Source organism: Sphaerodactylus townsendi, linkage group LG06 (genome assembly GCF_021028975.2).
Source record: "Sphaerodactylus townsendi isolate TG3544 linkage group LG06, MPM_Stown_v2.3, whole genome shotgun sequence".
Lineage (NCBI taxonomy): Eukaryota > Metazoa > Chordata > Lepidosauria > Squamata > Sphaerodactylidae > Sphaerodactylus > Sphaerodactylus townsendi.
Genome location: NC_059430.1, coordinates 29,261,597 through 29,288,921, shown reverse-complemented (window position 1 = coordinate 29,288,921; position 27,325 = coordinate 29,261,597). Strand labels below are relative to the sequence as shown.

General features: G+C 45.0%; 2 protein-coding genes across 2 annotated transcripts in view; one reads left to right on the top strand and one right to left on the bottom strand.

Moving 5' to 3' along the window:
• Positions 1-5,378, bottom strand: part of DENND11 (DENN domain containing 11) — a 30,540-nt gene extending 25,162 nt beyond the window's left edge. Inside the window, exon 1 of the mRNA XM_048500708.1 lies at positions 5,149-5,378. Within this exon, the coding sequence (XP_048356665.1) occupies positions 5,149-5,362 (214 nt within the window). The 5' untranslated portion in view covers positions 5,363-5,378. The remainder of the gene's footprint in view (positions 1-5,148) is intronic.
• A 261-nt stretch (positions 5,379-5,639) lies between these two features.
• On the top strand, positions 5,640-24,205 carry WEE2 (WEE2 oocyte meiosis inhibiting kinase). Its single transcript, XM_048500987.1, has 12 exons — positions 5,640-5,723; positions 9,212-9,570; positions 12,360-12,559; positions 13,895-13,946; positions 14,740-14,912; positions 15,878-15,999; positions 17,767-17,913; positions 18,879-18,980; positions 20,469-20,554; positions 21,069-21,239; positions 21,868-22,010; positions 22,938-24,205. The coding sequence occupies exons 2-12, from the start codon at positions 9,214-9,216 to the stop codon at positions 23,101-23,103; spliced, it is 1,719 nt and encodes a 572-aa protein (XP_048356944.1). The 5' UTR covers positions 5,640-5,723; positions 9,212-9,213; the 3' UTR covers positions 23,104-24,205.
• Positions 24,206-27,325: the final 3,120 nt, after the last annotated feature.

Genomic DNA, 27,325 nt, shown 5'->3' with positions numbered 1-27,325 from the left:
GCCTAGAAAGTAAAGCAGGAGGGGGATGAAGTTTATTTTACCCATTTTTCCAGTAAAAATTCGGACGTTTTAAGAAGCACTAAAAAAAAACACACCAAGATGTTTTCTTCACACAGAATGAACCTTTTAATGCAAGACAACCTATTGCACTAGAATAGATAATAATTCCTAGATACAATGCAATTTCAAGAAAATGTTTATTGTTCAAAGGTTAAATTTTTTTGGCAACAATTAATCTGCAATTATGGGCTGCAGTCTCATCAATTCAACATTTTCAATGCTATAAAGTTTACTTGGTATCCAAATACATTGGTAATTCTATACACAAGACAGTTTCTTGCTAGATAATGATCCACTTAACTACCTAATTTTCTAATTTCAACTCTTCTATTTTCTAACCTCTAAGATGGCAAAAATGTGTCAGATACATGTGCTAAGGTAGCATAGAATGCCACAGTTCGCTGCCGTCTCAGCTACTGAACATATCTGCAATTTCGCTTGTAGAAAACTATGAAATTTTAAAATATATATTAAATTCCTTAAGTACAGTAAATGTTGAATATCTTAGCATATATCAAAAACAGATTTTATGGTGCTAAAGAATTAAAATTAGTCTAGATCGGAAAGAAAAAATATTGCATATATTCCCTGCAAAATTTCTGTCTTCCCCAAAACACGCTCCCCCAGCCCAAGGCTTCAAGCTTTTGTTTTGGAAATTTTACACTTCTACCTCAGAGAGTTGCTGGGAGGAGGAAGGTGGAGAGTGGACATACTCAGCCCCAACTTCCTGGGAGAAAAATCAGGATAAAAAGGAAAAACAGGTACAGAACGTGTCTAGTAGTTTGTAAGAATCACGACCATGTGAGTTGAAAGCCATTTTTAAAAACAGAATGTCCTTACAGTCTCCAAAATCAATATGTACAATCCCAAGGTGGTCAAATGTAATGTGAAGTGATCCCTTCCAAACTGTGGGAATTCCACTCTGAATACTCCCCCCAAGATAGCACATGAGAGATAAAGGGTCCACCCCAGTGCTTCACCTATACTACAAGTTTGGTTTCATTTCGCAAAATTTTTTAACATAGGGGGACATTCAAAAAGACAATTCCCCTCACTCCCCCACCATCATGCACCCTGAAGAAAAAGCATGGTGTCTTTTTTTAACACAAACAACCAAGATGGTCCATGGTAGGACCCCCAAGAATGGTATAATGATTGTTTTTAACAATTTTATGGGAATGTTGTATTTTTAAGTTTTATTGATTGCTAGTTTTATGTTGTGACCCGCCCTGAACCCTGCAGGGAAAGGGCGGGATATTAGATGACAGACAGACAGACAGACAGAAGATGGTCATCTCTATCAGCTGACACACATCCATGCAAAGGACTTGGTAGAGGAGTCACATTGGGGAGGCTTTCAAACCAAGTCAAAATTTATGGAACTTGAATAATGGTGACAGAAAAGAAAGACAAGCCTCTATTAACTGCTTTTTCACTGAACAAAAAGTTCAGAATTGCCTACGCCTCTTGGAAGAACCCCCACCCCCAACCAAACACCACTCTCACAATCACACAGGAAAAAACATGAAGCAACATTCCCAGGCGGAACAAGTAGTCATTGCATACCTGCTCATTACAGGTTTTGTGACCAACTTAGTCAGACTTTGAACCATGTGAAAACAGCTAAAGAATCTACAAGATGTTTAAGAATCCAGGACATGCCATCGAAGCAAAACCCTTATCAAGTTTCAGAGGGCTGGGAAACCAAACAAATGAACACAGCTAAGTCAAATACCCATATTGCCTTGGTACCCTGTTTCCCGAAAATAAGACCTACCCCATGCATGATTTTTCGGGATTTTTGGAGGATGCTTGAAATATAAGCCCTACTCCAAAAATAAGCCCTAGTTACAGATTCTCCGGCGCAGCTGATCTGGTCACGCGGGGGGCGCAAAATCATGGGGGAAAATGAAAATAAGTCCTAATGCATCTTTTGGAGCAAAAATTAATATAAGACCCTGTCTTATTTTCGGGGAAACACGGTACCTCTGAGCAGAGAAGCAACCAGTTATTATAAGGAGAATCCAAAATTAGGGCCAGGAAGGAAATAAAAGTAGTTGCAAGCAGAGTCATAATGCTAGCAGGTGAAACCCCAACCAATCCTATACAAATCTGAAATCAATGAAAGCAGAGAACCCCTAAATCCTACTAAATCTGGCAGGACATCTCTACAAAAGTGTGCATAAGACAGGTTATGTTAGCTTATTCTTCATGAAGGAAGTTTTGACTCTCAAAACTTATACCCCAAAAAATCTTGGTCTCCAAGGTACTACTGGACTTGAATAGAGCAAATTATTTCAGGTACATTTTCAATAGTGTCACCAGGCTATCTTTGACCAAAAACAGTTTTAAAGGGCATGATGAAGCCCAATTTGGTTGAAAGCCACTCATACTAATGAAACTGGCTTTCGGGGGGTCAGGGGTCAGGGGGGACAAATTATAAAGGAAATCGCACAAGGAAGTAGGGAAAGGTCCTCATCAAGTCAAACCACCTAGATGTTGTGGTGGTAAGACGGTATGCATGTGTTTTCTTACTGGCAGCATTCACCCTTTCATTACATCACAGGATATCATTTAGGGAAGGTGGAGAAACACGTTCTCCTGAGAACCTGGCTTAGGGCCTCAACAGCTCATTACAGGCCTGGTGAGATTGCAGTAAGGCCTGGAAGGAACCTCTGTGGGGGTTTTTTGGGTACCACATCTGAAGTAACGCTGGCTTGCTCAAGACAACACACTTCCCTTTTGAACTGCAGTTACGCTAAGTCAGAGAGCCGTGACTCTCCCAACTCCTTACAGTATCTGTGGAAGGAGGGAAGCCAAGTTTCTTCCCACATAACTTTGCTTAGAAGAGGAGGGCTTGTTTAATTAAGGAAGAGTTATAGCCCAGATTTGCAGCACAGTAGCTACCAAGGTAGGTTCTAACCCCTAACAATAATAAAATCCCAAGGGGCTACATCTGCCCGCAGACTGACACTTCTCTTCCCCTTTTGGCCCACCCAACCTGCTGTTGTTGAAGCATTCTTAGGATCCTCTGAAGATGCCAGCTACAGATGCAGACGAAACATGAGGAGAAAATGCTACTAGAACAAGGCCATACAACCCGGAAACCACACAGCACTCCAGCGATTCTGGCCGTGAAAGCCTTCGACAATACATTCTTAGGAATTCCAGGGAACTTCTTGGGAGGGTACAGGCAGTAACCAGGTTTCCCAGATTATGAGTCAGGGAAGGGCAATGTCAGCAAGCTGAATTATGGTACCCCACACTATTTTGCTCAGTGCACAAGGCCTGTTCCTGGCTTAAGGGACTGAGGACATCCCTTTGAAGTGCTGGCTGGACCATGGGAGCTCAGCTCACTCTTAGGCCCCTTCTGCACAAGCAAAATAATGCGTTTTCAAACCACTTTCACAACTGTTTGCAAGTGGATTTTGCTATTCCGCACAGCTTTAAAGAGCACTGAAAGCAGTTTGAAAGTGCATTATTCTGCATGTGCGGAATGAGCCTTAGTGTCTCTGCCCCAAATTAACTCTCTTTATACATATACTCAATGGTTTTCTGGCCACCAGTATCTTCATAAGTACAGGTTGATCTCCTTTTGATATTTAGGCCAGTAATGTTGCCTACTCTGGTTCCAAGCTGAAGGACTCCTTCCCATATATACCAGTAGGGCACAACAGCTTTAGTATAAAGTAAAGGGACCACCAACACAGGCGGCATTAAAGGGCCACAGACTGAACAAGGCCATTCAAGAAATTAGTATATGTCCATTTATACCCCTTGGAATGGCCACAACACTGCCCTCTCTCATTCATTTCAAAGGGCCTGCCCAGGCAACTGTACCACTAAATTGTACCCTATATTGATCAGCACCTAGTCCAGTGATGGCGAACCTTTTTGAGACCGAGTGCGAGAGTGCAGCAGACCCAGCATTTTATACATGAGGCCAGCCAGGCAATTTAACTTGAATGCTGAGGTTTTAGTTTGAAAAAAAGCGGTTGGTTCCTCTTCCTCGCCCCACCGGCTCAAGCAGGGGCCGGCCTGCTCTGGCCTCCAGCAAGTCGCCCAGCGCGCACACTCTGTGCCTCTCAGCATCTGCCTCCTTTGCGCCCCCCCTCGGGCAGCAGCCACCTGGAGCACAGGCACCAGGCCCGCCAGCCGAGTCCTCCCTGCTCACCACAGTGCGCGCACATCATGCTCAATGACCCAGGCCAGTCTAGATGTGTGTGTGTGTGTGTGGTGATTTTCTGCCCCCCACATGATGAACTCTGTGCCTGCGTGCCCACCCGAGAGGCAAGGCGCACCTGCAACACAATGCCATCGGTTAGCCATCCCGCTACCTAGTCTGTATCTTCTGTTACAGGCACCAAAATACTCCTCTTATCCTGTTCTAGTAGTGTTGAACGAAGACTAGAATAATATTCAAGATCATAGTAGAAAAACTACAGAAAGGAGAGAGAAAAACTACAGCTGGTATCATTACAGGGGCGGGATGGTTTAGAAATCTAATAAATGAAGACTATCAGTTCTCTGGGATGGTACCCAGAGGCCTGGCCCATACAAGCCAAGAACACCAGCATCTGACAAACTCTCCTCACCTCTGAAAGGAGGAGATGGCATAAATTCACACACCAGCATCTGCCCTAGCCTTTTTTAGGAGACCCCCCCTCCCGGAAAGGGAAAAGGACTTTCTTTGTCCTCCACTAAAGTTTACACATGGGCAATCCTGGGACATCAGGGGGCAGCTGCAGGCCACCTATCAAGCAGGTAGAAACTAGGCTGTCGCCCTGTCCCTCCTGGAACCTCTCTCCACGGATCTGAGAGGTGGCTGCAGCCACTAAAGGATGAGGAAAGAATTGCATTCTGCACATGGCCAGAGAACCCTTCACGCGCCTAGTTTACCGGAGAGCAACCACGGCTCTTCTCATTATCAGCCCCTGGGAAAAGAAAAGGGTTTTGCTCCTGCAAAGGGAACGATTCGGAACGGGGAAAGGTCGCTCCCTAAGAGCGGCGGGTGCACTTGGGACAGAAGGGGCAGAGACGCCTCCATGGAGTCCCAGGGAAGCGAGACGGCGCCGGTGCGGCTCTTACCGGTGCGGGGGTCGAAGGTAACCACAAACACGGCCAAGATCTGGTCCTCCTCCACCTGCTCCGGGTCGGCGCCGGCCAGAGCAGCTGCCGCCGGGTCCCCCTTGCCGCCCCATGGCGAGCCTTTCCAGGCGCTGGGCTCGACCGGCTCCGGCACGGAGACCGCGGGGCCCTCGGCCCAGAAGAGCAGCGGCGCGTCGTCTGCCTGCTCCACCATGGCCCAGCCAGCTGCGGCGGCGGCGAGGGGCGGCGCTTGCCGGGCCACGGAGACGCCCCCTCTCCGCCCCTGGCTGCCCGGCCGAGGAGGGAAGACTAGGCGGCTGGAGATCTGTGGCTCCGTGGCCAGGGGCCGTGCATCCGTGGCCTGCAGTGCTGGCCCGATCCCAGGCGCTCTCCAGCCCGTGCGTTGCAGCCGTGTTTCATGTGCGCGCGGCTTTAGGAGGTGGAGTCCCTGGGCATGTTTACTCGGGAGTAGGACCCGTATCAGGGTTCAATGGAGCCCCAAGATCCAAACCGCTGTGTGTACACCCAGCTCTAGCTGTGGGTTTGGAGGCTGCTGGCACGTTCGTACTGGATAAGTAAGCCCCATTGAGCCAAAGAGAGAAGCAAAATTCTATTAAAATTCTATTACCTGAGGATTAAAATATGAACTGTTTTCAATGCTTCAGCTATGTAGTGGGTTGGGTAGAAGACGGATATAATTAAAGCAATTAAAGCAAATGAATTAATAGGCACTTCACCCTGATAGCAGAGATATTGTGTGACATACAAAAAAATTTGGACCCCTTTTTTGCAGCCAACAGAATCAAATCGTCAGCCGTTCTGGGACTAGCAAAAAGACGTCCCCCCCTCCCCCCTTTTAAAGTATCTGTGCTAGTTGAAAGTACCATTTTGTTTAGTGGGGTTTTTACTCCTAGGAAAACTGTTCACCAAAGGAAATCCTACACAATGAAATTAGCAGCAATTAAACATGGAGATTATTAATATAAACAAGAAAATCAGCACTGAATTAGCAGGGAGACGGATGTATTAGCTTTCGCCAAGGTGGGGTGGGGGTGTTAATGCAAAGCTCTCTGCCTACATGTCTGACTGGGCCTAGCAGACTTCTTTAGGGTAGGAATGCCAAAACAAAGGCATCAGGACTGAGAAAACATTACTCCTTTTGTAGCAACTAGCTTTGGGATGCCGCAACAATCATTGGTCCATTAATTACAAGATTAATATTTTTTTTCACCAAATAAAGCTGGATGACCCAGGGTAGTCTGACCTTGTCAGATTTAACAGTGTGAAGCAGGATTGGTCCTGGTTAGTATTTGGATGAGAGACTACCAAATAATATCATGCTTAGTATGCAGAGGTGAATCACCTCTGTTACTCTATTGCCTTGAAAATCCTACTGGGCTGCCATTAAGTCAGTGCAATTTGACAGCAGTTTACACACATACAAGACTTTTTTGGCTAATACGGCTCCTCTGAGTTTAATGTTGCTTGATGACAGGCAGAAGTTCAACAGATACAGTTTCTACATCCACAGGAAAAAAACCTGCATTTATAGCACTGTCCTAAATAAGAATATATGTCCTAAGCCCATTGACTTAAAGTGGCTAAGAAGGGTGTAATTCTGTTCACTTCTTTTGTGCCCCACCTTTCTCCTCAGCGGGGACCCAAAACGGCTTATATAATTCTCTCCTCTCTAGTTTATCCTCCCAACAACAACCTTGTGAGGTAGGCTAAGCTGTGAGTGTACCACTGGCCCAAGGTCACCCAGAAGGCTTCCAAGGCAGACTGGGGATTTTCTCACATTATATATGATTGCACTGTTAGTTTCTCCTTGTTATGTTCAGGAGCCTTTCAGTATAAAGGAGGCAATCTCAGCCATCATCTTGAAATTGTTTCATAAGCACAAGGTCTCAGCATTTGCGACAGCAGCCATGTGATTGGATGACTTCAATGAGGATTATGTTAGATGAGGAGACAAAGGTGCATAACCAGGAAAGTTGCCAGTTGCCTTGTTTGTTTCTGGATTTTCTGTCTGGTCCCCTCAGTCTCAAGAGTAAGCAGTGAACAGTTTGAAGGGGGATGAGAGAGACAACCTATCTTGCGAGAAGAAATTAGCAAACAGACAAAAAAAGAGTGTTGTTGGGTGCAAGTAACTTGCATGAGTAAGTCTCTGCAGGATGGATCAGAAATCTGTTCGTGGAGCAATCACAGACACTATGGTCCAGCATGCAACACAAACTCAAGTCACTATTTTAAGCAGGAAGGGGGAAATGGTTAGGAATAATTATGACCCGATGATAAAAAGCTGTGGTTTTTTAAATTGCAATTTGATATTGTACAGTGGTTATAGATTTGGTGGAGTGTGTAACAAGGGCTGTTTTGATTTCCCTCAGTTAAAATGGGCTGTGTTAAAAAGGGCTTGCTAGCTGGCTGAATGCCTTCACATCTGCAGCCATTTTAGGGGCTTCCCCCCCCCCCCTAGGGTATGGTATTGTAGCGTACAAGGAACTATTATGTGGAATCTTTCTCTCTGTAGTTTATGTATGTACTGTGGGAAAAGACTCTTGTTATCTGTTGACTGACTAAACTTTTGTGTGGGGAGAAAGCAGCTGTGGGGAGAATAATTGTTCCTAACAAATGTGGCTGCACAGGTTTCCTATCTGGTTCGTTACTCAGATGTAATTGCTGCTAAGTTCAATGGCGCTTCATTCCAAGTAAAGCTGTTAATTTAACAGGGCTCTATTTTTCCTGTATTCAGGTCGTGTGTATGTTTATTAGTTAATGTAAAGGGCATTTTTTTTCCTCCTAATACTGAGGTGTTTCTGTCATCAAATAGATCTCTGTGTGTGTCATGTGAATGCTGAAAGTCTGGCTCTTGATAACTAAAGTAATTTGCATGGTTAAAGCGGCTTCCTTGATATCTTTGCTTACTCTTGAGCAACTGCTGGGAGGTTGGAAAGAGATATAGGCTTGGATGGCATATTTTTGGGAAGTTGGCTATAACATCCGGGTATGTAGCCAGAGTAATATCAAAGCACTTTTGCCTCGCATTAGATTGTTGAGCAGGGCTCATTGCGCACCTGCAGAATAATGCACTTTCAAACTGCTTTCAGTGCTCTTTGAAGCTGTGCGGAATAGCAAAATCCACTTGCAAACAGTTGTGAAAGTGGTTTGAAAATGCATTATTTTGCGTGTGCGGAAGGGGCCAGTGGTGGGATTCAGCAGGTTCGCACCACTTCGGCAGAACCGGTTGTTAAAATGATGCTTATAAACAACCAGTTGTTAAATTATTTGAATCCTACCACCGGAACCGGTTGGTAAATTATTTGAATCCCACCACTGGAAGAGGCCCAGGAGAGAATCCCTGCCTTTTAGTATGAAGCATGTCATGTTCCATATCATAAACAAAACAAAAGGAACTTATTTTAAGAATAGGAGAAATCCTGGCTTAACCACTCTCTTTCTTCCATCACCATTTTGTTACTATAGTTGTGTATAGCAGGGTTACCAACTCTGGTTTGGGAAAATCTTGGTGATTTGGGGGTAACTCCTGAGAAGGGGAAGGAGTTCAGCGGGGATGTAATGCTATAGAGGAGTTGTACTTTCTGGTGAACTCCAGGTTTTAACTGAAAATCCTAGCACAGTGCAGTACTTACAAGGGGGTAAGGAGGAGCCCTTTCAGGTAGGGATGGCCCACTTCTGCAATCTGAGTCAGATCCTGTTTGGCCATCGGCCCCTTCTGCATTTGCAGAATAATGCACTTTCAATCCACTTTAAGTGCACTTTGCAGCTGGATTTTACTGTGCGGAATAGCAAAATCCACTTGCAAACAATTGTGAAAGTGGATTGAAAGTGTGTTATTCTGCATGCGCGGAAGGGGACATCTCTTTACATATAAACTGGTGAGGGAAGGCCTATTCTGCCAAACAGTGCTACACACATGCACCCTACCCCTTGAGTATAGCTGGCTAGGTCTCTGATATTGCCCAACACTGTAACGATGACTGGTGGGTTTGTTGCAAAAGGTGGTTTTTAAGATATGCATCTTTTTGTCTCTTTTGTGTAGCAATGGATGATTGGGACAACAGCAATAGGTTTGTTCAGAGACTAGATTTTTCCAGCTGCGGAGAAGACAATGAGTTGGAAGGAGACAACAGCATGCGAGAGGAAGTTCTGGGATATGTGACCCCTCAGAAGAACTGGGATTCTCAAAGCTGGAGAATTAACTGTCCTGTCCCAGTTACCCCACAGAGACCACTAAATGAGTTCTCACTGACTCGCCCAAAGTCATGGCTGAGTCCTGTAAGGGAATGCAAGGGATCTCTGAGAAAGAATGCTGTCCTTTCAGAAGACTGTCCTGGAACTCCATTGCATTACGTCACTTGGCAAAAGTTACAGCTCTGTGATACGCCACATACCCCAAAGGTAAGGTAATAACCCTTATGCGCACACAAAATCAGGTGTTATGCATTGCTTTTAAGTAATAGCTGTGACTTCTAATGCACAACTTCTCCCACTTCTGCTGTCATTCTAATTTGCTGCATCTGACTTGATCTAGGCCCTCATGTCTGGAGAGACCTCCGAAGTAGTGAACTTGTTGGTTAATTTTGAAAAATGTGATTTTGAAAAATGTGCAAATGGCTGCCACAGCAGGCTGCAAGAGGGACTCAGATGTGTCTTGAAAGGTTTGGCTCTTAATTTTGGGTGTGTCCACCGCTCCATGCTTGTTGAAGAAGGGAAAGATGTTCCTTATGTTCCTGACACAGATGTGTCCATGTATCCTAATGCTTGAATATCCTGAGCTACTGAAGTTGGTGGAACTCTTCAGACCTCTTCCAAAGGCACTGGCTTGTAGTGTTGTCGCTATGATTGTATATCCCTGCTCAAGGGATGATCCTCCGTTAGGTACAAGTAATGTTCAGTTATGACTTTTCTCGCATTCCTGAACAGACCTCCCTTTGACTCAAATGGAGCAAGAGAATATACTTCACCTTTAGCAAGCATAGAGTCTGATATATTTTTATCCTCAAAAAGGACTCAGTATTGTAGAAACATCTTCACTTCAAAGAAGCCTCTGTCACTTCTTAGTCCTGCACTTGGATGCAGAGTCTCTGCAGGCTATAAAGACACAGTCTTGAGTGATTCAGTAATAGTGGCTTGTTCTCTTAAGACTTGGAATGGAGCAATTTAGAAATTCCCTTCATCTTTCTGCTTGTGAAGACGAGTGTCTGACGATTCTGTTAGCATGTATCACTTTGTGTCTTGCTCTGCTGCCAAATATATCACATCGTGATGGCAACATTACTAAAAAGAGAGTTTTTATTATTTAAATTAAAAGCATGGGACGGTTTGGATTGAACCAGGGCATCATGTAATCTAGCAAAGTCCCTTGCATAGTGGCCAACCTCAGGATGATTTATTGAGCACACAGAGACCAAAGGTCTCCTGCAGTTGCTGTTTCCCAGCACTGATATTAAGATGCTTACTGCTTCCGAATGCGGAAGCTCCATTAATCATGCAGGCAATAGTAGTGAATTCCCCAGGTTAATTCCTCAGTCAGTGAACCAGTTCTTCCTGTTGTCTGTCCTGAATCTGCTGCTCATCAATTTTAGTGGGCATTATTGTTATGGCAGAATGGAGGAACGTTCTATCTCCATCTCCAATCACTTTTGATAACATGTCTTCCTGATAAAAAGTCAAACCCAGTGACTGACTGTTAGTGCTGCTACACTATAAATGGGCATGGTGCTTTACAAAGAAAAGGAAATGTTATCTCTGCCCCCAAGAGATTTGCAATCTGATTCCTTTGTCTGATTTCAGAAGGCAGTGGAGTTAGGCATAATCGTGGAATAATATATGGTCATTCCAGCTGCATATGCTTCATTTCAGCAGAGGAAGAGAACTCCAAACTGGGGCACAAAATAGCATTTTATATAAGGGAAAATGAGAACTTCTGTTGAATTTGTGGCTTGGTAGTAACATTGGTATGGGTCCTGTTAGAACACCAAAATCTAACCAAATCTAAAGCTATGATTGCATTTCAACAATCTGATATTTTTTTTCCTGGTGAACAGAAATTTCTATCTTGCATTGGCATGAAACAGGCATTCAGGCTTTGGGATTTGATGCCCTGCTTTTATTTATTTATTGCTTTTATTTTACTTATTTGTATCTCTCTCTCTCTCTCTCTCTCTTTCTCAGAACATTTATCAACCCCTCCCCCCCTCCCCCAGCTTCTGGCGGGCAGGGAGGGATTAATAAATTTTCTGGGGCAAGTATGACGTTTTGATTTTTAAAAAACTGAATTCCAGTTTTGGAGGTACAAATTAGCTTGGGGTGTGGGAGCTTTCCCTGGGAATCTAATGCAGTGTTAACAGATTTGCTGTCTGATGGGAGTGTCAGTTTGCACTAGGCTCTGCCTGCCTGCATGCTTGTTTTAAAATAAAATAAATTGTACAAACGCATTGTAAGCCATTCTCACCGTATCCTGAAAGAAACTAACCCTGCAGTGTTTCATATCAAAAATTCTCATTGAGTGGAGAATTCAGGCACATTCAACCATGCTGAACAAAACGGCTAGCAGTGTGATCTTACAGGCCATAGCATCAGGTAGTGCTATCTTAAAGACCCTGCTGATCAACATGAGATTGACTGGAAATAGCAGGTTGAGGATAGGCAAGATTAATCTAAGTATCATCAGTGGTGGGATTCAAATAATGTAATAGCTGGTTGTTTACAAGCACCATTTTAACAACCGGTTCTGCGGAAGTGGTGCAAACCGGCTGAATCCCACCACTGAGTATCATTAACATATAGTGTTTGTCGCCATGCTGTAGTGATGACAGTTCTCAGAAAGGATTAGAGAAACATCTGAAGGTTAATTCTTACCAATGGTTGTTCAGCTTTAATACTTAAATGAGACCATCCATTTACAAACAGGCTATTGTCATCTGGGGACAGTCTGTGGCTGATTGCGCAGGGACATGATAGTGGGTTGTATGAGCCTTGGTCTGATCCAGTAAAACAAGGTCATTGCCCTCATAATGTATTATGCATTTGGAGTGTTGCTAAAAGTGAGTTTAATGTGGTCTGTAAAGTATTCCCACAGCAAACTTGGCAGTGATGAACATTATTACTCTCATTTAGGTCTTTGAAATTTGCGTGCAGGTGATCTGCGAACTTCTCTCATGACTCTCTGTTTGTTTTCAATCTAGAGTCTCCTCACCAAGACTGCTTTCCCTTCACCTGTGGGGAAGTTCCCCTCCAAAGGGATGAGAAACTTGAGGTTCACTTGTTGCGCTGAGCTGCAGGAGCCTGCCCCAGCCCCTGTGGTAAACATTAACCCATTTACACCAGAATCATATCGGCAAATGGTTTTCCATCCCAACAGCAAGAGAAAAGCGAGAGGCGAGCTGTGAGTGTTCGTTAAAATCATTTTTTAAAAATTATTCCTGCTGCAGGATTCTGTTAAGACAATAGGCTTACTGTTTCATAATCCAGTGGCATTTTGAACATTTGTCTTCTGGCAAACCCTGAAATTTCACAATAGTCCCACCAGCTATGTCATTTTTTTCTGTGAAGTCACAGCTGACCTATGGCATTCGATAGGATTTTGAAAAGAGGAACAGATGTAGCTTGCTAGTGCCTTCCTTTGTGCAGAAACCCTTTCTTATTTGCTTGCTTCTTTTTATTTATATCCTTCTTTGCTCCCTGATCGACAACTTTAAAGTCATTTTTGCATCGTTCCCCCTTCCTCCAGTTTATCTTCACAACAACCCTGCAAAGGTAGGTTAAACTGAGAGTATATGACAGGCCCGAGGTCACCTGGCAGACTTCCATAGTTGAGTGAGGGATTCAAACCCGATCATCCCAGGTCCTAGTTTGACACTAACCGCTATACCTGGGGTCTGCAACCTGTGGCTCTCCAGATGTTCATGGACTACAAATCCCATCAGCCCCTGCCAGCATGGCCAATAGTAGTCCATGAACATCTGGAGAGCCTCAAGTTGCAGACTTCTGCGCTATACCTTATCAGTCCTGGAAGTCTCCCATCCAGGTACTAACTAGAGCAGGAGTAGGGAACCTGCGGCTCTCCAGATGTTCAGGAACTACAATTCCCATCAGCCCCTACCAGCATGGCCAATTGGCCATGCTGACAGAGGCTGATGGGAATTGTAGTTCCTGAACATCTGGAGAGCCGCAGGTTCCCTACCCCTGAACTAGAGCCAACCCTGCTCAGATCTGACAAGATTGGACTAGCTTGGGCTATCCAGGTAAGGAAACCTGTTAAATAGTTCCCTTTAACCAAAAAAAAGAAGAAGCAGCAACATCTATGCTGAAGAGCAAATATGAGCTATTTTCTAGTGGTTGCATTTATTCTTTTCAGTGACATACATCTGTTTGAGTTAGTGAGTGACCTCTTCCAAGTCAATTTAGGAGTCTTAGATTTCATGTGTTAAAATGCTGCATTATTGCTTTCCGGCTTGAAGGAACTGTGGTTTAATTGAAGGGGGTGGGGAAATGACTCTAAACTAGAATATGGCTTTCTAAACTCAGGGCAGCAGTTTCTGTGGTCTGCAAATGAATTTTCTTGTGTTCTACATCCTCTTGGATGTACAAGCATCTGTATAAATACTTCATAAGGCTCGAGCGCTTCCTGAAGTTGGTGTTTAAAAATTTAAATGGTGAAATTCAAGTCTGGGGACTGTGCTAAGATGTGATTTTAGCTGATTGCATGTGTTGTTGTTAGGGAGGATCCCAGCCAGACAGGGAGCCAAGTGGAGCAGGGGGCGCCGGCCAAGGTAAGTACACTGAAGGTAGGGGAAATCTGCAGAAATTTCATGTAGTGCCAAGTGCGGCCTCTCACTTTTCCAGTAGTTTCCTAGAAATATGTAGCCCCTTCAGTTCAGGGGCTTTAAATACACAATTAGAATGCAGCAGCTGTTTTTGGTCCTCTACTGGCTAGAAAGGTGAGATATACATGAAGTAAATAAAGAAATACAACAGACTTATTGGGCAGGCCATTATGGTTTATTGAAAATATCTTTGGCTTACCTTGTCTCTTCAGACTTGTGGCAGGCAGCAAAACAGCCAAAACGAAAAGCATCACTATTCTGCAACAAGTTAAAATCAGTACACAATTAAAACCAGTAAAAAACCAATACCCACAGTTTACTTTCTGCCAAATGCTCTCTGGAACAAATTTTCCATCTTTTCATCTGACCAGACTCTGAAAATGCCTGTAAGTACAACTGACTGCAGGCTGAAGGATACTGCATTCCTTCCTAAATGGTGGAATACAGTGTAGTTCTGTATGTAAAGGGACATAAACTGACTCTGCTGCTCTGGCTAGTTGCTAGAGTTGCTAGCTTCAGGTGGGGCTGCAGATCTTCCAGAATTACTACCAATCTCCAGGTGAGATAGAACAGTTTCCTGGCAGAAAAGGCTACTTGAGAAGTGGGGGTGGGGTAGGGACTCTGTGGCATCCACTGAGGCCTCTTCCCTCCCCAAATCACATCTTCCTCATGCCCCACCCCCAAAATCTCCATACTCTGTCCTCCAATTTTTGTGACGGTTTCCTCATCTGCTCCCTAGAGGTTTCTCTTGCGTGACAACAACATGGTTTCCCGCTACAAGAAGGAGTTCCTGGAGTTGGAAAGAATCGGCGTGGGAGAGTTTGGCTCTGTGTACAAGTGCATCAAGAGGTTGGATGGATGCGTCTATGCAATCAAGCGCTCAAAGAGACCTCTTGCCGGATCCTCAGACGAGTGAGTGAGCAGCTGGTAAAGAAATTGCGCCTTTATGTGACAAAAAAGATACTTTGTTGGTGGAAGTGGTAGCTATTTAAGAATGTGTTCTAGAGACCAGGAGTAAACACGAGGTCTTTCCAGACCCATGCAGATGTGTAATTGCGATGCAGGAGAGTTGTTCCCACTGTTTCTCTTTGCTTATAGTGTGACCCTAATATGTTATCTATCCATCCATCCATCTAGAATATTTTTTTATCTTAATGTTTCCCCAAGGAGCTCACAACAGTGTGTGAATGGTTCTCTGGTGTTACCCATCAAGATTCATGCCAGAATGCGATTTGAACTTGGGTCTCGGATCACTTAGTCTCGTATTTTAACCGCCAGTATTGAGGTTGGTGAAATATATGTGAAAAGAAAACAAGGAAGTTTGGTGTTGTTGCAATGCAACATCTTCTCCCATATATTCCTGCCCAGGAATTAAGATCACAGAGAGAGGCCCTCCTGACCATCCCACCCATTAAAGATGCTCATTTGGTGGACACATGAGAAAGGGCCTTTTCAGTGGCAGCCCCAGGACTATGGGACAACCTCCAAAAGCCCCTCACTTTTGGTCATTAGGAGGCAGTTGAAGATTATTCTATTTATGACTGCATTTGGTTAAGTTTGTTAGCTGTCCTGAGATGTACTCTTGAATTTTAATTTGTATGTTTTTAATGTATTATTTTGTGTGTTTTGTCTTTGCTGTAAGCCGTTTTGAGCACCATAAGGAAGAAAGGTGACTAATAAATGGTTTGAATTAAATAAGTGAATTCCCCTTCCTCTTGGGTCTCAAGGTATCTAGATTATTGTTCTGATGGAGAGGCTAGAGATCCAGGTTTGTATGAGCTTTGTATCCCCTCCTGCTTGGGGATGTAGGACCAAAATGGCAGGTACCGTAATGGCATAATTATCACAATGGGCTTCTTCCTTCTGTCACTCTCCAGGCAAATGGCTTTGCGGGAAGTCTATGCCCATGCGGTGCTTGGTCATCATCCCCACGTGGTGCGCTACTATTCTGCCTGGGCAGAAGATGATCACATGATCATTCAGAATGAACACTGCAATGGTGAGAAGAAGTTGGTCCCAAAGAGCTTCACTGCTCAGGAACTGAAGCTTAAATCTGTGCAACATTTTTGATTTCCTTGTGTGCATTTGTTGCCAATGAGGAGCATGTAATTCCTAAAGACTAGGTTTATAATCCATTCCATTGTTTACCGCTCTTCTAATCTCTGAGCTGTGGTTGTTAATAGGAACTAAAAGTAGGCATGAAGTTGAGGTCCTGACTGCGTCTGAATAGCCATATTTCAGGCCAGCTCCACAGACTCTCACATGATACTTACAACCCAATCCTCAGCTTGAGGCAGCCAGGGATGGCTCTGCTGCAGCACCACCCCACCGCCTCTAGAAGGATTTCTGGTGGTACCGTTAGAGGAAAACCCCAACCGCCCACCCCCTGCCACTGAAAAGCCCTCCTTAGGGCTTAATGGACTTGAACCACCCAAAAGTATTGTGTAAGTCCAAGGCCCAGTGGTTGCGGTGCAACTGCCCACAAACCCAGGGTGGAAGCCGACTGATGTCAACTCCATCCCCAGGAATATCTGCCCCTCCCCTCGCCAGCATCTGATTGGAACACCAGCACAGTTCTGCAGTGGCCCAGATTGGGTGGCCAGCCACTGGTGCCTTTGCCCCCTCTGCTGGAGAAGGGGGCAAATGCGTCAGCTCTTCAAGAAAATTCAGCTCTCTCAATAGGACTGCATTGTTAGGCAAGATACTGCAGCGTATCTCTGTGCACTTGTTACACATAGGCAGGAATTTTTGATGTCTTCACACTGGTTTTGCAAATCAATCTGCTTGTCATTGGAGGTCCTTTTTTTTTAGCTTTCCTAAACTTTGAATGTGATGTGGATGTTGACCAGAAATGGAGCCACCTTTTAGTGGTGTCATATCTCTGGATCATCTTCCACAGAGCTGTTTGCCTAGCTCAGGGGTTTGCAACCTGCGGCTCTCCAGATGTCCATGGACTACAATTCCCATCAGCCCCTGCCAGCATGGCCAATTGACCATGCTGGCAGGGGCTAATGGGATTTGTAGTCCATGAACATCTGGAGAGCCGCAGGTTGCAGACCCCTGGCCTAGCTCCTACACTGCTACAATACAGACACCAGGTCAAGACTACCTTCTCCGTCCCTTGGTTCGAATTCAAAAGTTTGATTTTGCTTTAATTTGCTGACTCTGAGACTTTGTATTTCTGCTTGCTGTTGGATCGCATTGATGTTCAAGTGATTTAGAACATAAATAGTTCTGGGAAAGCAGAGTGTTAGTGTTTTAAATAAAATTACTTTCACCACAGGTGGCAGCTCACACTTCCCTACATAGGTGACTTCCACATGGAAAATTTTCACAGAATGCTTCTATCATTTAAATGTACTTTGAGTAGCCAGCAATCTGGACCACTTTAGGGCTTCTTCCTTCCAGTAGATATCCCAGACTTCTTTAGCAGACTTACAGTGCAATCCTAAGCCAAGTTACTCTAGTCTTAAGTCTTTTTGGAATGGTTGGGTTTAGACTAAAGTAACTCTTTTTAGGATTGCTTTGTTGTAGTGCAGATTTAAGCATTTTATGTTTGGGGGGAAATGACACGGGGCCCACCTGATTTAAATGGGGGCTGGCCTGCCGGTTTAAGAGGGAGCGTCTCCTTCAGAGGGTTCTCATTTGGGGAGCTCTTTCAGAGAGCTCTTAGCATTGTATATAGTGGCTATTAAGGAGGACCATCTAATGAGTGAGGGAGAAAGGAAAGGGCTGGACACTTTTTCCTTTGTGCTCTTTTTTTTAGGTGGGAGCCTTCAGGACGTGCTTTTGGAAAAGGCAAAGACTGCAGACTACCTCAAAGAACCAGAGTTGAAGGAGATCCTGCTGCAGGTTTCCACGGGGCTGAAATATATTCATGCCTCAGGCCTGGTTCACTTGGACATCAAACCCAGTAAGCATACTCGTTAGTGCCCACCCTCTGCTCATCCTATTCAGTAGTACTCCATGCATGGGTACTTGGACAGACACACACTGAATTGATGTATTGGTGTGAGAAAGGCAAATTGCAACGAAACAGAACTGTGAATGTGTCTCTGCTTCATTATTGTCCTGTTCTTGTCTGGAGAGCTCACAGTATTGTACACTGTTTTCTCCTCAGCGATCTCACAAAGAGGCTGGGTTGAGGGGATGCCTATTGGGCTTGACAGCAGAATAAAGATTTAAACCTGGTTCTTCTCAGTGTTGCATTCTAACAGCTACTCTGTTAAACGGCAGAATTATTGACTGTAACAGAAGGACCCATTAGAAGATGTCGTTCAAAATTGCATTTGTTTTTCTTGTTGAGGCTAAAGACTGGTTTAAACCTTGTTTTAAAACCGCAGTAACCATTTAAGGCATACAGTAACCAATGAGACTGGACGACAGAGTTAGAAAATGATGCAGTAAAAACAAAGTGAAAACGCAAAACATATCTTATTCACATTTTATACAAAAGATTCTTTGCTGCCTTCAGCCTCTCACATTTTTTATTCATTTAAGGTGTTTCCGCAGTGGATAGACTTCAGCAACTTGTTTACATACAGTTAACACTTTTATGACTGAGTTGTGACAGACACTTGCAAAATCCCAACAGTGGGGAGCATGCAGATATGGTCACAAGGAGTTTAGTCACGGTTCGTTGTCACATCTGCAAGTAGCCTGAGTTTTGTGCCATAAAAATCATCCTGTGTTCCATCTGAAAGCCAGTTTCAGAAGCACGGGTACAGAGTGGACGTGTGCAGAACTTCTCCTGCATAGAATAGTATTTCCAATATCAGCATATAACATATTGATGCATGTAGAGTGAAAACTGCATTGCTGGTGTTGGCTATCATGTGCCACATAGATGACTGCAAAATTATTTCTCATTCATTCCAGGCAATATTTTTATTTGTCACAAGCTGGTTGGACCTGCTGGTGAGGAAGAGAGTGACAGTGAAGATGATGAATTTGCCTCTTCTAACGTGGTGTATAAAATTGGTGTGTCTACTTGGGTGTTTCCTATACCTCTGAATGGCCTAGTGTAAAATTCTCAAGAGCGTATTCTCTCAAAATGCCCCTTGAAGCGCATACCGTGATCTTTTCTTCCTTCACCCCTACCTCAAAAAAAATCTGCATATACAGGAATGGTACACTCCAAGCAGGCATCTCTGCGCATGGCACCCACCAAACAGATGGTCTAATCTGGAGGAACCGGGTTTGATTCCCAGCTCTGCCGCCTGAGCTGTGGAGGCTTATCTGGGGAATTCAGATTAGCCTGTACACTCCCACACATGCCAGCTGGGTGACCTTGGGCTAGTCACAGCTTCTCAGAGCTCTCTCAGCCCCACCTACCTCACAGGGTGTTTGTTGTGAGGGGGGAAGGGCAAGGAGATTGTAAGCCCCTTTGAGTTACCTGCAGGAGAGAAGGGGGGATATAAATCCAAACTCTTCTTCTTCTTCATAAGAGTGAGGGAAATCTCAACATGCCATTCAGCTAAGGAATTCAGCGGTATTCACCTGAGGAAGGTGGCAGATCCATCTGTCAAGGATGACTACACAATTATATTTTTGTGGGGAGTGGTGCTAAAACTCAGCTCAGCATGAATTGCTGCATTCAAAATCCCTAGGATGCTGGGAGTCTTTTACCCCATGCAATTCTTCCATTTGCGGAAGGTGTAGAATCTTGCTTTTGCGTGTGGATGGAGACTGGGCTGTGGTCTCGTAGGAGGCCAGGACAACACTGAACGCAACATGGTTCAATAGTCCATTGCAAGCCTTCAGCACAAGTGACCCACGTGAACGGAACAGAATGAGTCAGCACAGATGTGCAGTGGCGTACCGCCCCGGGGGACATATGGGGTCAAATGTACCCAGGCTGCGGCCATTTAGTCATATGGGGGGACGAAAAATCGCCCCCCACACCCTTCTCCTTTGAGATGACCTGGTGCAAAAAATGTTGTTTGGTTGTGGTGGGGTAGGGCAGTCGCCCATACGGGGGGCGGGGGGGTGTTCATATTTTGCGCAGGGCTACATTTTCCCTAGATATGCCTCTGCAGGTCCTCATGCTATTCCCTTCTGGTCCTCATGTGAGGCTTAGGGCGTTGGATCATCTTGTTGTGCACCATTCTTGCTTTGACATATGGAAAAAAAATCACTCGGCTACTCTTCTTGCCGTTCCAATAGTGAGCAAAAAGTAGTCATGTCCCTGGGTAACTCATGGTGAGCAGACTCTTGGAAAGTGACTTTTTGAAACTCTGGATGTTATAGTTTTGCAGGGGGAGGGCTCTTTAAATGATAACCCATTCTTCCAATGAAAGCTTCAGCCTGCTGTTGGTTCATTGAGGGGAGGACTCTTGCAGTGGTGAAATCCAACTTTGAAAGTGCCACAGCTGAGATACAGGGTTTTCTATGTGGAGCTTCTTGAAGATATGAAGCTTTTTGAATGTCACGGAGTCATTTGTACATTCACATTTTTCTCATTCTTAGGGGACCTAGGACATGTGACATCGGTGACCAATCCTCAGGTGGAAGAGGGGGATAGCCGCTTCTTGGCCAACGAAGTCTTGCAAGAGGTATAACTGCATGCTTAGTTGGGCATGTATATGAGGGGACATCAGTAGATGTTAAATCGATGCCACTTGCCAGCATAATTTATTTTTGTACATTTATACCTGCTCTCACTATGCCCTGAAGTTAAAAATCCAGTTGCTGAATTTCACACCGAGGCCCTTAAAATGGTACATTACAAATGGGAAACAAAACAAACGAACAAAAATCCTTTCTAGTAAGCATGAGGCTTTCACTTGTGGCTTGGGGGACATCTGATGTCATGTACTCAGTGAGCAGTAATGGATTAAAGGTTATGAGCCACTAGAAGAGGTGTTCAAAATGTGCAGATCTGCATATCAAAATCCGGCTTTTTAAAAAAATGCTACAAAGATTAAATGCACTCAAGACTTGTCGCAGTTCTAAAATAAGCCCCGGTTGCAGGAGGAAGATTTCTGAATCAAATGTAACCTGGTTTGATAGATTAACACTTTGACTGTATCTGAAGACATCTGGTTTTCTTTTCTGCTCTCACTGTAGCAATACTGCCATCTGCCTAAGGCGGATATATTTGCCCTGGCATTGACAATTGCTCTAGCAGCAGGCTGTGATCCACTGCCACTCAATGATACCCTGTGGCACCACATCCGGAAAGGCATCTTGCCACTTATCCCACAACAGCTTTCCCGTGGCTTTACTGAGCTGCTCAAGGTGAGTGCTTTGGATCACCTTTGGGAGGGTGAGAGGGACAAGGCATCTCAGCACTTCCTGGTCTCGTGACTGCGTGGCTGCCAGTTTAAACCATCCTCCAGACAGGATTTTGGAATGCATGACAAGCTTTAAGAACTGTGTATTATAGTGGAGTTTTATAGTAATCTATGTTTTCAATGTAATTGGACTAGATGGCCTGTTTGGCCCCTTCCAACTGCATGGTTCTATGAACTAATTATGTATATTTATATCACTATATATTATGAACTCTGATGTAAGCTGCCCAGAGCCCTATTCACTGGTGGAAGGTGGGGTATAAATAAAGAAGATGAGTTTGGAGTTCTGCTCCCCCCATCCCGTTTCTCTCCTGTAAGGAGTCTCAAAGCAGCTTATAAACTCCTTTCCCTTCCTTTTCCCCACAACAGACACCTTCTGAGTAGGGATGGCTGAGAGACTTCTGAGAGAACTGTAACTAGGTCACCTAGCAGGCTTCATGTGGAGGAGTGGAGAATTTAACTTGGTTCTTTTGATTAGCGTCCACCTTCTCTTAACCACTACACTACTCTGGCTCTTCATTCATTAACTGGGAGTCTACTTTCTGTTTTGTCAACCTCTCCCCCGATTCTAGCTTATGATTCATCCCGATCCAGTCATCAGGCCCTCAGCGACTGCATTAACCAAACACCCTGTCCTACGGCCTTCTCTTGACAAAGCTGCCCAACTTCAGAAGCAGCTGAATGTGGAGAAGTCCAAAACAGCCATGCTAGAAAGGTAAGGTCTATCTTCTGGTGGCAGAGGATGAAGGCGGTAGTTGTCTTGGAAGAGGTGTTAATTAGGCCTGGGAACAGGAGAGAGAAGTCCCTTTTGCTGGAGGCCAGTTGTAGAAGGTGCAGTTGCTTGGCTTATGTCTGAACTCTCAAACCTTGTCTTTTCCCCATCCCAGAATTCTTATCTTCACAGCCATCTAATAACAGCTGTTCAACAAAGGGAGGAGCCACTGAAGTTCTCCTAGGGCAGTGATGGCGAACCTATGGCACTCCAGATGATCATGGACTACAATTCCCATCAGCCCCTGCCAGTATGATCAATTGGCCATGCTGGCAGGGGTTGATGGGAATTGTAGTCCATGAACATCTGGAGTGCTATAGGTTCACCACCACTGTCCTAGGGCTCTTGCATGCTATGCTCTCCACCTTAGCAGACCCAGCTGAATTTAGCAGACCTGTGAATGTGAGGGGCATGCAGTTTTAAAACAAGGGATCCAAACTCACATTAACCTTGCCAAAAGAGTCACTTTTCTGGACCTAGCAGTTGTTGCCTGGAGAGCAACATCACCTCTCCTGCAAACTCACAGAAGATTGTGAGCTGGGGAACAGATGATCTGCTTACTTGCTTCCACGCGTTAATATTGTACCACTTACCATCTTCCTGAGGCAGGTCTGTGGCTACCGCATGCATGAGTTTGGAAGCCTGGGGCTTCATGTGTGTTTGCTAGCAAGGGGCTGTTCTGAAAAGAGAAGCATGCTGATCCCTTGACCTCTCTGGCAAGCATAGAGCAACCCTCCCACATTCCCTGCTGACCTCAACATACCTCCATTTCTCAGTGTGCATTTTCAGTTGACTTTAGGGAAAGGCTTTGCCTCCTTGTGAAGTTGAAGCAGCAATTATGTGTTCTGTGCACTTCTTTTATTTTCCCAGGGAGCTGAAAGCCATCCGCCTTGCTCAGACCTTCAAAAAGGATCTGTCTTTGGAGCGTGACAGGGCTGGAACCTCTGGAGCCAGTTCGAAACACCAGAGCAGCAAGAAACGACTGGTGGGAGGGAAAAACGCCCGGTCATTCAGCTATACTTGTGGGGGCTACTGAAGAACAAACTGTTCAGTGTTATTTTCTCCCCCCCCCCCCAAGCTGCTGAAGCATATTCCTATGAAAGGATCATATGATACAGTGAATTGTAACCACAGCCATGACAGGCAAGCTTCATTACTGATCTAATTAGTAAGACACTATCAACTGTCCATTATGTTTCATCAGCCTGGTCTCCTGGAAATGTCTTCTAGGTAACCAGAAGGTATCTGCTGCCCTGGGTTCTGAAAAAGAGGTCATTTTCTTTCTCTAGCTTTCTGCGTAGCCTGTTTTAAGGAGCTGTGCATTTAATACTCCACCTTGGGAATTACCAGTTATGGATAAAGGGAATATGTATTGGTCTGTAGGTGGCTTGTCTTTCTTGAAGTTGAGAAAGAGAAGATACGAGGGAGACAATGAGGCTAGGCTACTGAGCTAGTCTTTAAGATGTACTCAAAGAGCCAAATAGAATAAACTAGACCATAATGTACTTAAAATGGAAATTCCAATGAACGAGATCTACCTGAAGCAAGTGAAGTAGTTCGATGATGAGGAAAGCGTAGCCTCTTTTGGAAAAAGTTGTATCCATTTGTAATTTTTCTTCCTCTTTCATATTAATGCTAATGTTGGGGAAATAGTAGGGAACCTTGGGGTTGAAGATCTGTTTTATTCCTGATGCAGTAGTGAATGAAATACTAATAGGGCTTGTCTACTTGCCTGAGTATTAATGAGGTATTAATAGATCCAGTCCACTTGCCTGGGTCTTGCCATCTGTGAGTACATATGTATTAGTGTGTGAACATCATGGAGGGACACAAATTCTTTTAGACCTTCTCAATTTCCTGAGGATTACATTATGTAACTGTTCATAATAAAATAAAGTAAACATGAAGCCCTGCAGAATAACTTCTGTATTGTGGCATAAACATCCCTGACTGCTCCGTGAACTAACCTTGTCTGTCAAGATTTTATTTTCTGAGTAGTGTCTTTAGAATGTTTTAAGCCTCCAGAAATATGTAAGCGCCCCTTGAACATTACTGAACATGGTTTTATTTCCAGCTGCTGGACAGCATAAGGTTTTTAGTCATTGGGGCTATTTTCCCTTTTTAAAAAGGAAGTTACACCTGCGCAAATAAAGTATTTTATTATCTCGTTTATCCAAAAACGTGTGTGGGGAACTTTTTGAAAAGCCCATACAAGGGAGGGTCTGACTGGAGTTAGGTTGGTGCTGTTGGTTCATAGAACCATAGAGTTGGCAGAAGCCATATAGGCTACCTAGCCCTGCCCTTCTCAATGCCAGATTAGCCTGCCCTAGAGCATCCATGACATCCAGCCACTGTTTGAAGACTGCCAGAGAGGGGGAGCTCACCATCTCCCTAGGTACATATCTTGATTTATATTGTTCCTTGCCCCACTGAGAAAATGACCGACTGCCTCACCTCTCTCATCTACACCCCAGTAGTAGAAGAAGAACAGTTTGGATTTATACCCCACCTTTCTGTCCTGTAAGGAGACTCAAGGTGTCTTACAAGCTCCTTTCCCTTCCTCTCCCCACAACAGACACCTTATGCGGCAGGTGGGGCTGAGAGAGTTCTGAAGAACTGTGACTAGCCCAAGCTAGTCCAGCAGGAATGTAGGAGTACGGAAACACATCTGGTTCACCAGATAAGCCTCTGCCACTCAGGTGGAGGAGTGGGGAATCAAACCTGGTTCTCCAGATTAGAATCCACCTGCTCATAACCACTACGCCATAGGCAATGAGAGGAAGATTGTCAGCACTGCTGTATGGTGCACTTCTGAATACAAATGTATTAAACTATGAACTGAGCTTCTTGAACTGAAATTTAAACTTGGAAAACGAGTTATGTGATCATGCATGCATCTTTGCTCATAAGCAAAAAAATTTTTTTTGAGAAAGTGCACATAGAATAGTGCACAGGTGTCAAACTCGCAACCCTCCAGATGTTATGGACTACAGTTCCCATCATCCCCTGCCAATTTTTTTCCTGAAAGTCTTTTAGAGGCTGTATTTTTCAAGTTCGCAAAAATAAAAATAAAAAAGAGCAGCGCTGCACCAGTTGTTGTTGTTATACAAAATACATGGCAGCCAGATATCATTGTCAGTGTTGGTCTGCGTCACTATCGAGCCCCAGCCAGGGGCCTAGGATGTTGTGACATGGTGACTTATTATTATTTATTCGACTTAGTAGACTGCCCGACTCCCAAAGGGCTCAGGGTGGTTTACAAGTCAACCAAACAATACATTACAGCTAGAAAACAATCGAATAATCTTAATTAAAACAATAAATACTGTACAATAAAAACAGTAGCAGCAGTAACCTGTCCATAATTAATTAAATGGGTTGAGGATCCTATCCCTACAGGGGCGACCTACAGAACAGAGAATGCAGCCCCTTCTCCAACTAGCCTTCTAAAATATTTTATCTAAGCATGAAGTTTATTTAGCCATGACAGCTAATAGCTCCCGACATCATCTTCCATGGTTTTATCTAATCCCACTTTAAAGACTTTTGACTGCCCATTATTACATCTTGTGCCAGTGGACTCCATGTGCCCATTATAGGTTACTGTTTGTCTTGTATCTACAACTCCTTAACTACAATAAGTGCCCCAGAATTCTAACTTTATGGACCAATCAGAAAAAGCTCTAAAGACTTTCTTGGCACGCTGCATAATGTTATAAACTTCTACCAGGGCTCGTTTCCCACTCACCCCCCTTATTTTCTGAGTGTGGGTGGCAGTGTGGCCAGAAAGATAGATAGCTTTCAAAGGGAACTGCCATGTCTCCTGTCCTTAAGTCATTATATGAAAAGGGTGAAAATAAAGAATATCCGGTAGTCTTCATAGGTGGCAAGCTGGATTGTGGAAAAGCACCTTCTGTGGATTACTGTACTGCTGACAATAGTTGTAATACTAATAGTTCTACTAGTTTCCTACCAGCTCCCATCAAGGGCACGTGGCCACTGTGTGTTGGAAAAACCTCTCTATTAGATCTAGTTTTTTCCTTGCCGGTTGTGGAACTATATTGGCCGGACTGAGTTTCTGTCTGTACATTTAACAAAGACACAACGCCCAGAGGCGGGATTTCCTGACTCCTCTTAACGCCAATTTTTTACTCTGAGGGGGGCAACAGTGACAGCGAATGCAGAAATGCGAAACTTTAGCGCGGCTCGGATTCCACCATCCCAGTCAGTTCTCATTTGCATCAGAAAAAAAATGATCAGGGGAGTTTTTAAACCTTTTTTAAAAATGTCCCGCAAATGCTTTTTATTGTAGAAAGGGGGAAACCAGCCCAGTTCGTGCTTTTCTGTATCGCCACGGGGAAGGGAAGCCTCTGCGCCCAGAAGCACGTCCGGTGTTTGCAACTCCTTGTTGCAGATGAGTGGGCGGCTTCCACTGTTTGCAGATGGGAGCAGAGATCAGTGGAGGCTTACGACGAGAGGAGAGATGCACACGTGCACGGATGAGCTAATGCGTCCACACGTGCAGATGAATCCACACGTGCAGTTGCGCTGATGCACGCACCCGTTGACGAGATAACTGCATACAATAAGCGCTGCGCCAACGGGGACATCCGGGGCGGATAGTCCCAGGCGCCGGGCAGGGAAACCCACTCTGCCGCACGGAGCAGGCAACCGCCTGCTCTGTGGGGCAGAGGGGGGATGGTGGCTGCGGCCTGCCAGATGCCGCTGCGCCTCGCGCTGGGGGAGGCAGCGCGCGCGAGGCAGGGAAACCCCTCTGCTCCACGGAGCAGTCAACCGCCTGCTCTGTGGGGCGGAGCGGGGGGGGGGGGGGGTGGCAGCTACGCCAGGCAGGGAAAGCGCCTGCTCCGTGGGGCAGAGGGGGGATGGCGGCTGCAGCCTGTCAGATGCTGCCGCCTTTCGCGCTGGGGGAGGCAGCCCACAAGGCAGGGAAACCCCCTCTGCCCCACTGAGCAGTCAACCGCCTGCGGGGGGGGGGGATGGCGGCCTCCAAATTTTCTGCCCCCTCCCCTCCCCTCCCCTCCCCCGCCCCGTGCCGCACGATTAACCTAGAAGGTAAGGGGGGGTGTTGCGGAAAACTCGCGGGCGCAGCTTTACCCAGCTACACAACATTTCAACTGAACGCCTGTCGCTAATAAGGCGCTTATGTCTCCAGCGCCTGGTGTCACCATACAATCAGGCTGAAAGTAGGCAATTCAGCAGAAGCAAAGAGGCACTTTTAGGGCTAGCAACGTTTTATT

Bases quoted from the DNA above. Each gene is read 5' to 3' on its own strand.
- WEE2 (XM_048500987.1), top strand. From the start codon at position 9,214: ATGGATGATTGGGACAACAGCAATAGGTTTGTTCAGAGACTAGATTTT. The intron at 16,000-17,766 runs GTGAGAAGAAGT...TCTTTTTTTTAG, and splicing joins TCAGAATGAACACTGCAATG to GTGGGAGCCTTCAGGACGTG. The intron at 22,011-22,937 runs GTAAGGTCTATC...TTATTTTCCCAG, and splicing joins AAAACAGCCATGCTAGAAAG to GGAGCTGAAAGCCATCCGCC.